Source organism: Triplophysa dalaica, chromosome 23, assembly GCF_015846415.1.
Source record: "Triplophysa dalaica isolate WHDGS20190420 chromosome 23, ASM1584641v1, whole genome shotgun sequence".
Classification (NCBI taxonomy): Eukaryota; Metazoa; Chordata; class Actinopteri; order Cypriniformes; family Nemacheilidae; genus Triplophysa; species Triplophysa dalaica.
Window position 1 is genome coordinate 8,105,402 of NC_079564.1, and position 14,377 is coordinate 8,119,778.

The 14,377-nt window shown below is 36.1% G+C and overlaps 3 protein-coding genes across 4 annotated transcripts in view; 2 read left to right on the forward strand and 1 right to left on the reverse strand.

Annotated features, from left to right (window-relative positions):
- rttn (rotatin) overlaps nt 1-3,852 on the forward strand; it is a 38,256-nt gene extending 34,404 nt beyond the window's left edge. The window contains 5 exon segments of the mRNA XM_056737839.1: nt 967-1,172; nt 1,864-2,143; nt 3,076-3,179; nt 3,443-3,512; nt 3,626-3,852. Of these exon segments, the coding sequence (XP_056593817.1) occupies nt 967-1,172; nt 1,864-2,143; nt 3,076-3,179; nt 3,443-3,512; nt 3,626-3,708 (743 nt within the window). The 3' untranslated portion in view covers nt 3,709-3,852.
- A 265-nt stretch (nt 3,853-4,117) lies between these two features.
- On the forward strand, nt 4,118-11,355 carry cd226 (CD226 molecule). 2 transcript variants are annotated; one of them, XM_056737840.1, is made up of 6 exons: nt 4,118-4,405; nt 5,957-6,283; nt 6,431-6,781; nt 7,253-7,355; nt 7,965-8,019; nt 10,465-11,355. In XM_056737840.1, exons 1-6 carry the CDS (start codon nt 4,339-4,341, stop codon nt 10,603-10,605), a joined length of 1,044 nt encoding a protein of 347 aa, XP_056593818.1. In that variant the 5' UTR covers nt 4,118-4,338; the 3' UTR covers nt 10,606-11,355. The 2 variants fall into 2 exon arrangements, with proteins under 2 accessions (XP_056593818.1, XP_056593819.1); XM_056737841.1 differs by having other exon boundaries at nt 4,120-4,405; nt 11,099-11,355.
- A 165-nt stretch (nt 11,356-11,520) lies between these two features.
- Nucleotides 11,521-14,377, reverse strand: part of dok6 (docking protein 6) — a 48,830-nt gene continuing 45,973 nt past the window's right edge. The window contains exon 8 of the mRNA XM_056737842.1: nt 11,521-13,085. Within this exon, the coding sequence (XP_056593820.1) occupies nt 12,937-13,085 (149 nt within the window). The 3' untranslated portion in view covers nt 11,521-12,936. The remainder of the gene's footprint in view (nt 13,086-14,377) is intronic.

Below are 14,377 nucleotides of genomic sequence, written 5' to 3' on the forward strand. Positions count from 1 at the left end.
CATCGTTTGAGCTCATGGAAAGCTGCGCTATGGGGCAGGATGTGGCTTCACACCTGTTTAGAGCTAGCAGCGTATGGGTGTATGTCTATCTGTACATATCTATGTGTGTGTGTGTGTGGGGGCGCATACCTGTGTTTTGGCTTTATTTTTGTGTGTGTTTGGGCTGTCATTCTGGTTTAACAGCACTACTCTACCAAACTGTGCTGTCAAACACGGTGACCTGTCAAGGTCGGTGAGAACAGCAGGTGATCTTCATAAGTTTGCTTCTTGAATTATACAGTCAGCCCCCAAGCAAAACAGCACATTTTCTCCACCACCGTATTCTTTCTTGTGTAACTTTTATTACAGAATTCATTACTGCGCCACACCGCCCTCATCCCTTCATCTGCCTGATTAATATTGGATTTATTCCGCAAGAAAAACCCTGCTGGTGTCCCTCAACGATCCATGTCTCCCAGAATAAAGTTAAATGATTTGTCTGCAGTTGCGCTGCTCTTCAAAATCTATTTGCATACCCAGCGGTGAGATGTTCAGTGGGCTTGACACTTAGACTAGCAGCATTGTTAGACCAAATGAAAACCTTTTGTTTCATGTAGTAAATACGGTGGAAAATTCGGTTTCCACAGAGTTTCCGAGCTCTCGGTTACACAATCAGTGCGAGGAAAAGTGTGCAGATGCATACGTTTAAAGGAATGGGTTATGTGGTTTTATATTATAAGCTGTGTTTCCTGAGTTATAAGCTTTGTGAATGTGATAAGAGAAAGACGTGGGGCCGCCCGTGTTGTTGCATTGTAACTGACTGCATTCAAAAATAAACACACAATGTGATGTGCTCATTTATGAATGAATCAATTGTTGTTCTTTTTGATGAATCAAAGCCTTCATGAATCTGACAGAATCGAAAACTTAAGTTATATAGGTTTGGTGGATTCTATTTCTCAATTTTTATCTCTTTTTTTCATTAAGGATGCAGTGCTTTGTGTAGCAGCGGCGGTAGCTGTGGTCCAGTTCAGGCTGTTCAGCCTAAGACTGCGGTCACAAATTCACTGATGCATGGCGTGATGAGACTGGCCTCTCAGGTTGCCCCTGACAACAGCAGCATCCACAGTCTCGCTTTTTCAGTGCTGGCCAACCTGGCCATCTCCAAAGACTGTAAAGGGGTACTGCTGAAGGTACGGTAACAACAAGTATGGATTAGAGTAAACTGTAAATCAACCAGAGAGAAAGGAAGCAATATGATCTTGTTCTGCCTTTTTTGAATGTATCTCTCCTTTGGTTGCATATGGACAATTCCATGCAAATGTCAACCTTAAGATGAAAAAAATCTCGATACCTGTAGGTCAGACGTCAATGGTTGGTGGGTTAAATATAGTAAAGTCTGTCTTAAAGTTTTTAAAGCATTTTTTTGTTTTTAAAACCGTTTCACATAATCAGATAAGTGAATTGTCACGTGCATAACGGTCGATATTCCTCATAAATGGGCACATGAACATTAAAATATAGTTACTATTTTAAGTTCTGTCATTTGTTGAGTATTATTGCTTCTTGTTTCACATTTTAATTCACAGAAATCCTGCAATATTGTCTCTCAAAAACATGCATCCTTTTTTGTGACATCCATAACACATATTTTTTCCCCTCTTTTAAATAGAAAACTTGTAAATTATATATTTTGGGACTCTATCATCAGGGCTTTAGTAAAATATAAACTGATTATTCAATATATTGGTAACAAGACATTATCTGAAAATGTATATTTTAATATTTGCCTGAAGATGTCGCATCCATAATGCTTGAATGGCCAATATCCATCTTTTGCTTCCTAAACTAAACACACATTCTCTCTTCTTGTTGATTTTCCAGAGTAACTTCCTGCAGCACTTCCTGTCCCTCCCCATGCCTAAGGCAGGCAGACGTAGTGGTGGATGTCCGGCGGGAGAGGTTCTGTCCCTCTGGCTCAAGCTTCTTCTGAACGTGTCGTTCGGGGAGGACGGACAGCAGATGATCCTCAGGCTGAGAGGGGGTCTGGAGTTGCTGGTTGAACTAGCCCAGTCCAAACAGTCCAGCTGTAAACCCACCATCCTACTCATTCTACACAACATCTGCTTCTGCTCGGCTAACAAGCCCAAAGTCCTGGCCAATGGTATGACAGTATGGTTTGGGATATTCGGTCTTGGGCAGATGCCAATGACAGTGTCTAATGGGACAGAGCAGGCATGGTTTTCAACGTAGCCAAATGGTTGACAAATTTGTCATAATGGTATTTTTCTGTTTGATTTTAATGTCTCCGTGGTTGTAGGACCATTCATTGTATGAATTTGAAGGAACAGTTCACCAAAAAATGAAAATTCTTTCTTGATTTATTCACCCTCAAGTTGTTCTAAATCTGTATAAATGTATTTGTTCTTATAAACACAGAGAAGTATATTTGAAATAATGTTTGTAACCGAACAGTTCTTGGACAACATTGACTACCATAGTTAGAAACACAAACAGTTCTGGGGCACTTTTGACTACCATTGTAACTTTTCCTACTACGGAAGCATTTTTCCAAATATCTTTCTCTTGATTGGAACAAAGAAATTATACAGATTTGGAGTAGCTGGAGGGTGAGTTAATGATGACAGAATTTTTAATTTTGGGTGAACCGTCCCTTTAAATCAGGCTTTGTAAAACGTGTTGAACTCTCAATTTCACAAAGACTCAAACTTTTCTCATCTGGATGTGTCACAACAACCGCAATTGAGCCATTATCATGTTACACATCCAACCAATGTTTCCGTTGATATGCTTGGTTTAGAAACCATATTAAAGATCATTGACTTAACATGGCATGAAAGTTTATACTCAACCCTGTTAAATCTTGAAAATAAAAACTAGAATTTTCAAAAGTGTGATACTATAAAAAATACCAGCATTTTACATTTTTTCTATGTAAAATAAATTATGTTACTGAGATGATAATTTATAGAAAAAATATCATTTTCAAATTAATTTACTTAGAATCGCTTAGTATTTGCCATTTGGGTCATTCTAAACAGTATAAATTGATTATGTATGTGTTGTATACTTCAGGTAAAGCTGTTGAACTGCTGATCTCTTGTTTGAGCAGTACATCATCAGATATACGAACCATTGGAGCTTCTGCCCTCTGGGCTCTGATGCATAATAATCAGAAGGTATTGTCAAATATTTAGCATTTATATTTCATGCATTTGAAAGATGCTTTTAACCAGAGTAACCCACAGTCCCAACAAGCCTTGGATCTGCATGCGTTTGCTTAAAATTCAAACCCATCACCTAAATGTTGCCAACAGTACTCTTGCAGCATTTTTAGACAAAAAATGTATACATGATCATATTTACAGTATAAAGGCAAATTACATGTGAGTCAATCTTCTCACCCTTTATCTTTTCATCTTGCATTTCTCCTCTTGTTAAGGCAAAGGCCACTTTAAAGTGTCCTTCCATCCGATTGAAAGTTGAAGAGGTGTACATGTCCGCCCGGAAAGGTAGGAATATATTCAGATTTATCAATATACGGCCTAATATTTTTACCTCTCGGTCTTTGGAAATTGATCTTTTGAGAGAATGAGATCATTTTTAACTGTCTGTGTTTTCCTAGATGCAGAACAGAACAGTGACAAAGCCTTGAACGACTATCTTCTCAAGTGCCTGACAAATCTCTCGCAACTCTTCAGCTCTTAAAAGTGCCTCACTGTTGATAGAGATCATGAACTCAGTCAAGAATGTAAATGTATTTCAATGTCTATTTATTTTTTGTATGTTTCTAGTATCACAGTGTAACTGTTGTTTTTCTATGCAATCATTTCAATAAATAGTTTTTCATAAGACTTTAATTCATGTTTTTTACAGTAATGCTTTGTCATTCTGTAAAATCAGTATTCCTGGAAAATGAAAACTCATATAAATAAAAAATATTAGTCGTATTATTCACTTTAATTGATGTATTTACTAGTTAATCCAGAAATGGATGCAAAATGTGGGTAAATGACAGTATTATTTATTTAGAATTATATATATGAATGATATGAGGTCATGACATTTCCATTTGATAATAAAATAAATATTTGTATCTCATTTCAACAGGGGAATTCACAGATTTTTTTTATAAACCCTCTTTCAGTTTCAATCGACCACAAACTGTGTGGGACAGGATTTAGCCCCAGCTAGTTTGTTCATTTGAACACCTCTGTCACAGTTTTCAACCACTGGTTGTGGGGGTGCCTGCAGCCTCTTGCATCTGGAGACAGATAGGGTCTGTGGTTGACTCGTCCTCCAGTCAATGCTGTATTCATTCTGTCTCAGAGGAGCAAGATGGTGGCTGTACAAAAGGATTACTGGTACTTCATGGTACTCATGATGTCGCTCTGTTTGCTTAAAGGTAATTTTTTTAACGTGAAGGTAATTTATAGGTGAATTTCAAAGGCTTGTTTTGTTGTATGAATATGGTTCTAGTCAATAAGGTTTTGTTTATATCGTGTATAATACTAGACTTTAGAATGATAGACAGTTTTACTTCAACAGCTTTACAACTTTCTAAAATGATACAGTTTATTGCTTTGAACACTGATATAAAGAAAATAATAAATATAGAAAAGAAGTAAATATAGAATATTTTCATGAATATCAATTTATGGGAAAGTGTGTTTTCTATAATCCTTTAAAAATAGGGATTATTTTGATGTATTTGTCCACTCTTCTGATGTAAATCAACAATGACATTTTGAAACAATATATTAAGTTTCAGTGAAACTTTTAAGGAGGAAAACCACAGTCAGATAAGTCAAAGGCAACAGCGCATCAGAACCAGTGTTATTATACATACTTAATGTGAGATATTAATTTAAAACGTTTTGAGGTTCACAAGGCTTCACATAGATCTAAAACATAAAGTGTTACTGGATTTGCTCTTCTGTGCTGTGATGGGATTCCTTGTTTTTTTAACCTCAGAATATTTTGATTTATTCAAGATAAACAATTTTGTTCTTTTTTTCTCATCCATATTTTCAACATAAAAAACTAGTGCCTTTTTTCATACAGTAAATGTCATTTAACAGATGTAATATCAAACATTAACCATATGTGACCCTGGATCACAAAACCACTCTTATGTAGCACAGGAACATTTTTAGTAAAAGACAAAACTACATTGTATGGGTCAAAATTATCGATTTTTCATTTATGGCAAAAATTATTAGGATATTAAGTAAAGATCATGTTAGATGAAGATATTTTGTAAATTTCCTACTTTAAATATATAAAAACTTTATTTTTGTGAGTTGATGTCCTGCCACAGTGACCCTGCTCAAAAACTTCAAAGGCGATTTTCTCAATATGTAATTTTTTTCCACTCTCAGATTCCAGAGTTTTAAACAGTTGTATCTCAGCCAGATAATGTCCTATTTTAACAACTCATACATCAATGGCAATCTTATTTATTCATCTTTCCGAATTTGTAAAAATCTAAATTTCGAGAAATATACCCATAAGACTGCTTTTGTTGTCCAGAGTCACATATATGATGTCTATTTATATGTTAATATGGCTGTGTTGAAATCAAATAGAACAATGCCGTGGGTTCATGACTGGCAGAGAAAAACATAAACCTCATACAAGGGTTAAAGGAATACTCCACCCAAAAACAAAAATGCTGTTTCAATTATCATTTTTTTGTTCTTTTGAACACAAAGTCTGATATTTTGAAGAATTTAGGAAAGCAAGCCATTCTAGGGCACCTTTGACTATTTTAATTTGTCCTACAGTTGCTAATATTTTTCCAAATATCATTCTTTGATAAATGTATACAGATTTGGAACAACTTGGGGGTGAGTAATTCATGAGAGAATTTTCATTCTTTGGTGGAGTATACATTTAACACCCACAATGTACGCTCGTGCCTGTGTCTGACTCTCTACACAACTGTCTACTGCAGGTTCTGTTCAGGTGAAAGCTCCAGAAACTACAGTCACACTTCAGGAGGGAATGATTTTGGACTGCCTTTGTCCATGGAGCGGCCAGCTCACAATGGTCTCTTGGAATAAAGCATCTCTTTCACAACCGGTGGCCGTTTATCATCCTCAGTTAGGCACCAACTTTGCCCCGTCTTATGACGGTAGAGTTGCCTTTCTGAAAACCACTCCAATGGATGGAAGCATATCTATTATGAACGTTAGTCAGAGCGACATCGGCCAGTACTATTGCTCTCTACAGACCTATCCTCAGGGATCATGGACCAAAAAGACATTTGTCAAAAAATCAGGTGAAGAGTGCATTAAACGTATGAATAATGTGATTTTTAAGTTAACACCGTATTATGACATAGCAGTTAAAAATGAAACCGTCTGCAAGTTTTAGAATTTACTGTAGATAGAAATATTGTGTAACAAAACACCCTTTATTTGTCCAGCACTCAACATCTCCATTCAACCTGACACTGAGTTGGTGGCCGCAGAAAATGACAACCTGACCATTAAATGTGACCATATTCAGAACGGAGAGGTTTACCATGTAAGCATAGAAAAACTGGGCCCAGAGGACGGCAGAAGTACTATAATAGCGACGTGCCAGATGCATGACGAAGGCATGGAGATGAAGGAGTTCAGCAGTAGAGGAAGTCTGAACTGCAGCGATGCTATGTTGGTTAGTTTACACCTGACGAACATCATTGAGGAGGACGGAGGACTTTACCGTTGCAACTTCACTACAGATGCTGGTGTCCAATCCACCACAGTTCTGCTGACCACTCTATCTGCCCAAGGTAACGTAGGCGATTGTTGAATAATTGCAGACAGAGACTGAATTGTTTTTAGTTTATTTAGTGACTTTGATCTTATAGGTATTTGTAAAAACAAAGTAAGTTTACTGCCCTGTTGAAAAAAACAGCATATGCTGGTTTGGTATGTTTTAATGCTTCTTTGTATTGGTTGATGCTGGTCATGTGCTGGTCCTTAAGATGGTCAAACCAGCATCAAAACATACCCCTGCGTATGTTGTTTATTTCAACACGGTGAACCAATATTTTAATGTTGAAGTACATAAATCTTTTAAATAAAAAATGTAGAACAATCTAAAAACAAAAAACTCGTTGACCAGCCCATCAACATTGGTTCAACCAATGGCCTGAGTTTGGGGCGTGGCTTTCTGTTTATTTACTGTCTGTACATACAATACAACTCCTGATCCGTAAACACAGTTCATGTAGAATTTGTTATAAAATCTCTTATTTTAGATCTCGGAAGCTTTCGGTATATACTATATGTGTATATTGGAGCAGGGGTGATCGGTGGCGCTTTTCTGATGGGTCTTATTTTATTGGTGACGTGGGTGAACAGGTAATATATGCTGTCTTAACACATTACTCATAAAGATGCCCAGCAATTTAACACTTAGATAATATGTGTTATATGTAGGCCTACGTCTATACTGTATGTGTATGTGTAGGCCTATTTCTTCCCTGTATTTTTTTGTAAAGGATAAGATGTAGTTGTGTAGTCTGATTTATACACATGGCCTGAGACAATATTTATATGCAATATATATCAAATTATATTTAAATTAAATTTAAATTATATATTGACACATATCTTGGATATGGAAACTTTTCTTAGTATAAATTATGTTTTATATGATTTATAGTACATTGATTTTGAGTAGTTTAAGTATATCATATGAAGTTATAACCTTATGGTTTATACCATAAGCATATACCTGTGAAATCCTGTCCCCTCCTTTCACCATATGTCCAACATGCTGTCTGTCAGAGCCGCTAGGGTTTATACTGAGTGTACGGTTTATGTTATGTATTTTGTAACGCAATGTTATCTGCATAGTGCAGTGTTTGCTTTTCTGCTCCTCCCACGGCTCTTCATAAATGATTAAGCGGCATTCAATTTCTGTAATTGAGAGGGAATTGTCCCTCATCCTCTGAACTGTTTTAACAGGCGGAAAAAAAAGAGAGAGGAATACAGAATCAAACTGCACCCTGGCAAAAGACAGGTAAATATGTGACATAGGTTTTGCTTCACCCAGCCGAGCGTGCATTTTACTCAAATCATTTTTTGCTTTTTGGACACAGCAGCTTATTGAAATGTGGCCCCTGTTAAAGAAACACTGATTTTTTTTAAGTATTATACACATGATGTCTCATTTTAGCATTATCATGCATTCAAACTGACTCCAATAACATGTATCATTTATCAGTATCTCTTTCAAAATATAGTTTAGAGAAAATCAACACGAATGACAAATCATTCTGTTTTATATTGTGACTTTAGTCACATATACTGTGTTAGATTGACGCAAAAATAAATGTTCAGCCATGTCTGTATTCGTGATAAAACCACAATCTTGAGTGTCGTATTGTTTAATAATTCGACCTGACAATGTTATATTAGTGTTATTTTTAAGTAAATTTGGTGGAATCCTTTTGATTGAAGATACAGTTTAGCTGTTAATGTATAAGCCTTCAGGATCAAACAGTCTGTAATTATATTTTCTATAGTTCATATTAGAGATGCACTGATATATCGTATCGGTTGCTAAAAGTGATTTTTCACATTATCGGCTATGGTAGGATAGTTTTAAAACAGCTGATGATAGGGCTGATATATCCTGTCAATCAAAAGAGGACAGGCAAAGCCAATGAATTTATGCTCTGTATATAGAAAATGTTAAGAAACATCAGCAGTTTGATGTTCAATATTAATAATCAGTATATGAATTAATAACGTTCAGAAAGTTGAGAAATAGTAATTGAATCTTCAGAATTTGTTTCCGCATATACAGTGCCTTGCAAAAGTATTCATCACCCTTCATTTTATTCACATTTTGTGATGTTGCTGCCTTATCTTTAACTTCTCTCCATGCACAATAATGACAAAACAAAAAACTGATTTGTGACAACATTGCAAATTTATAAAAAAAATAAAAAACTGAAATAAGTACATTGTATAAATATACCTGCCCTATTCTAGGACACTTGAAATCTGATTTGAAAAATGTATTTAGAGTGCCACATACCTCTCAATAAAACATGCAACAGCAGAAAATGCATTTCAAAGTAAAAACCAAGGTATGTGTTCAAAAGAACAGCCAGTAGAGCTCTGAGACGGGATTGTATCAAGACACTGATCTGGAGAAGACTTCTGAAAAACAATCTGCTATATTGAAGGTTAACAGAAGCATGTAGCCTCCATTAATCCTTAATGAAAGAGGTTTGGAACCGCTTGGAACTCCAAACTGAGCCATCGATGGAGAACGGTCATGGTAAGAGCGGTGACCTAGAAGCTGAAGATCCCTCTGGTTGAACTCCATGTTCATATATGGAGATGGGAAAAACTTACAGAAGGACAAACGTCACTGCAACACTCCACCAATCTGGGGTTTATGGCCGAGTGGCCAGACTCGAGATGTTCCTCCTAGAAATATGCAAAAACGTACCTTTCAACAAATCTTTCAAACTGTTAGAAACAAGATTCTCTGGTCTGATGAATCTCAGTTTCATGCACCTTGTCTGGAGAAAACCAGGCACTGCTCAAAACCTGTACAATACCATCTCAAAAGTAGTGTGTTGAAATCATCATGATGTGGGGATGTTTTACAGTTGCAGGCACTTGGGCATTTGTCAGAGTAGAAGAAAAGCTCTACGGCACAAAATACGGAGATAATGATCATAAAAACCTAGACCAGAACCTCAGACAGGCAGAAGGTTCATTCTCAAACATGACTATGATCCTAAGCACACAGCTAAAACAATGCAAGCGTGGCTTATGGACAACTCTGTAAATGTCCCCAAGCTAATGCTTGGGCTTGAACCCAATTGAACATCTCTGCATAAATAAAAATGTCTGTCTACTGATGACCTCCATCCAACCTGAAAGAATATGAGAGGATCTGAGGAGAAAAGGGCAGAAAATTGCCAAATGGAGATTTGTAGAGTTTGTCGCATCATACCCAAAAAGATTTGAATCTGTAAAGGTGCTTTAACAAACTACCCAATGCTTATGCAATGTACTAATTTTAGTTTAGTTTTAATTTTTTTATGTTCTAAGTCACAAATCTGTTTTTCTGTTTTGACACTATTGTGCATGGAGTGTAGATTAATGTAAAAAAGTAGTAGAAGTAGTTTCAAATAAGCGATAAATTGAAGTGGAATTAATACTTTTTTTAAGGCACTGTATCACCCTTAAAAATTGGCTATCGTTATCATGTGAGAACTTTAGTATCGGTACATCTCCAGTTGACAATAAAGTTTGCGTCATGATTGACAAATGTCAGACACTAAAAATGACGACCATCTCCTTGCAATGTCTCTACCACAATGCCGACTACATATTAAAAGACCTCAACTCAGTTTTTGGCCAGTTTGTTGTGCAAAAGTTCTAATGCTGCTTTTTACTTTGGCGTAACTTTAACTAACATTGAATGTTTTCTTTTCTGTAGCAGCGCAACCATTATGAAAGAGCCTGTGTCTATGACAGGATGAAAAAAGGAACCAGAATTGGGGCAAGAGATAAAGAAATATATGTTAACTTACATATAGTGAGAGCGCATGAGAAACAGAAGCGAAAACAGAAGAGATGAGAAATCAAGCTTGCAAGCACACAAAGGAACTAACTTTATCTGAAAACAATTCATTCATTATTGCCACATAATGCTTGGGCACATGAATGACAAAGGAGGAATCAAAGGGACAAAGAGATGCATAATAATGCGGAGGATTCATGAAGAAACGCTTATTATTTATCCATCGATAAACTACTCACTATCATCATCTTCATCACATTTACCATTCAAGAAACTCAACTCTGGCTCATAACTCATAACATGCATTTCATTGCATAATTTGAGTTTTGGCTGCTCATGAAAAGTTTTTTCTTTCTGCTCTGAGAAGTCTTTGACAGGTAATCTGTTTAAGAAGGTTTCAGGGTGATTGCTTAAAAGCCTGGTCCGTTCTGAGTAACTCAAGTAAAACTTTAGTCTGAGTGACTCTAATGAAAGAGCGTTTCTGAGTGGATGAGTCCCCTAAAAATGACATTCTTGTCTCAGTTTAAGCAAAATCATGCTTTCTTTGCAGCAATGGACGTACAGAGAATGAAGAAATGAAGACTCCATTACTGATAAGAGAACTGGAAATACTTCAGTTATCATACTCGGTTCAATTTTAAAACACTCCTGGGAGAGTATGTTTTCTTTCTTTTTGTCGTGATTTGTTTCGTGTAATTTCAAAAAAAGGTTAAACTTTATGAGGACAATTGGTTATATGTTCAGATCTGTGAATTGTGAATAGAGCACTAAATATTGACAGGAATAAAGTGATCACATTTTCATGCATCTATGTTTTTGTTTCTTTGGTCTTACAAATCAGTCTTTCCTTGATCACCGATGAAAGTAAAAAAAAGTGTGGTTTAGTAAATGCTATACAGTCGGAGGAATTAAAAATGTTCATGTTTATTACATAAGCACCATGAACAACCCTTCATTAATCATAGAAACAGCTTTTGTAAAGTCTGTTAAGTTTATTTCACCCAGTAAACATTGACATATCCACACAGGACAAAACTTTACTTTATGCCATGGAATAAAACATGAATGAAAACACACACAATTACAAATAAGCATAAACACACACAAAGTGAAGGCTGGTGAAAATACAATCATTCGATATTTTTACAACAAATGACTACTGAAAATCTCCCAGGGAAAATCCAGATAATTTGTTAATACATCAGGGATATAAACAGTGTTTGACAAAATATCCCCTATAGAAACCTCCTTACTAAGGGGTATTTCTTTTTTAAATAAAGTATAATGTACTATGTCATTAAATGGCTAATTTACATTCAAGTGCTAGAAGACTTCAGAGTATCGCAAATTAATGCACAATCGCTTTCAAACGAAGGAAAAATTGTTGTTTTATGTATTTTTCATGTGCTTCTAAAACCTTGACATCCATATTTCACATGACCATGTTTGTTCTGGTTTTCCTTGCACAAATAAGTAACACAATAGATCAACAGTAATTTAAAAGTATAGATGTAAAACCATTAGATCATCTGTCTTGATTGTCTGCATTAAACGTGTTTGTGTACACGTTTATTCTTCAATATCTATGTGAGACCATTAAAAATCACAATCGGATCAGAACATTTATTTCCTTTGCGGGGAGAAAAAAAAAGACATCTTGCTTTTAAACAAACAGTGTTTTAACGTATAAACTTAATTCGGTGACACAGGCGGTGGATGGCTAGAGGAATAATTTCTTTCAATTGGCTTTCCAGACAGAGTCTAGGGGAGTCTGAAGGCACTTCTTTGCAGTGTGAAAGGACGCTTGCTTCAGCTGAACCAAACCTCCAGTCCAGTGCGTAGACGGATATCATAAATTAGCTCCATACAAATGAAGATTGTTTTGGTGGAGAACGTTCCCATTTCCTCCAAAATAACCTACTGCAAACATCTTACAGACGTTATGGCCACACATAATGAAACACAAACTAAACAACAAAGGTGCAAAGCAAGCTCTATTCTGAAAGTGCTGGGTGCAAAAAATTTGATTCGTCTTTTTACAGAAGCTAATGAAGCAATCTAGGTGTTCCATAAAGACGACTGATGAACTGTGTTTAGTGGTGTACCGTATTCGTATTTTCTGTACATCTGAAAAATAACTGCAGAAAGTCCATTTGTCTGAAACTACACAAGGAAAAATAAAGTTTATGGTACAACTTTTTGGCATTTGTTTTTCTTCTTCCAACGTATAAAAAGGCTTCTAGAGTTCTTAATATACACACTGTTCTACAAATAATTATTAGGCCATACATACATACATACATATAGAGTTCATACTGTACATGTGTTGTTTAGCTTTCTAAAGCTTTGGAATGTCCAAGAGTTGTGGCTTTGAGCACAGTACGGATGTCAACGGTGCGGTGAGGTACTGCAATTTCTATCGCAGCCACCAGAGGACGCTGTTGCTTGCTCTTGGTTCTGCTGTTCCTCCGTCTGCTCGGAGAGGAAGCTTTGAAACGTCTGTGCTCGTGGAATGAGTGTCATAGTCAAGCTTGCACCTTAAGAGAGCGACAGAGATTGATGTGTTACTGATATTGCCAAAAGACATGCGAGGCATAAGAATTATATTATATGAATGCATCAATTTCCTCTGTGCATTAGTATCACGCTGCTTCTAAACAAGACTAAGAGATTTTGGCAACTGTTCATATATCAGTGTTTGGCAGGCTTGCAGAAGAGAAATACGACTTAACTCGATTTTCTAGAGGTGATTGTGTAATCAATTATGGATGAGAGGGAAAGGAAGAATGTCCAGGGTGAGATAAGAATACCTGCTTTTTTAATAAGATGGTGCAAAACATGCTTCTTAACTCAATGTTGCATTCAAGGTATCCTTTTTTTTAATCATTTCCCTGCAACCTTGGCATTGGTGATGCAGTGCCCACCACCTGAGCTACAGGAACAATTCAAAGCCCACATATAGTGGACTGACTCAAACAAATGATTGCATTGAAATCTTTAACTTCATTCAAATGAGAAGTGTAATATGTGTGCCAGAAATACCAAACGGTAATGCAGAAATAATGATTGTTTTGAAGCACCGGGGGCTGCTGTTCTGTTTTGGATTGTTTTAGTACCAGAGCTGTGGCCTGATTCACATACTACAGTCTGTGTCCTAAATAGTATGCAAGGTTAGAATTAGGTCATACTTGTTTACTTTACTGTACACTGTACAGTTTATCTCTTTTAATGTCTATTACGTAGATTCTTGCGGTTGCAATGAGTTGTAGTCACTGATGTGTTTTGTATGTAGCTGACATTATGTAACCCAAGTTTTTGTTACTCAACCAGTGCTTGCTAGTGGACCTCAGAATTCAAATCAAATCAATACAGCCACATACTTGATTTAAGCCAAACAGACAGTATATACATTATGGCTATGTTCAAACTGTACAAGTGAGATAAAAAAAAGTTGAAAAAGCCTTTACACACCCTAAACCTCATAACTTGCACCTAAAATCTGAGGGAAATGATGAATAACAATGGTATAGAAGCACCTAACCGTGGTTGTAAGCTTAAACTTCAAAAGAACTGTAAATTTATCCCTCGAATCTGATTGGTTGTTAGAAATATTATACCAGGGTCAATGATGTTGACCCAAGAACGTCTCTCAAATTTGCTTTTTATTTAAAGTAGAATTTTGTAGTTTTCTTACCTAAAAAAAATTAAAAATTATTTCTGTTGTAGAACAACTCTTGAAAAAAAAATTCAAGACAGTTTTTATCAAGATTGATTTACAAAGCATTTATTCTTATGAAAAAAAAGATATAAAAAAAATATCTGAGAACTT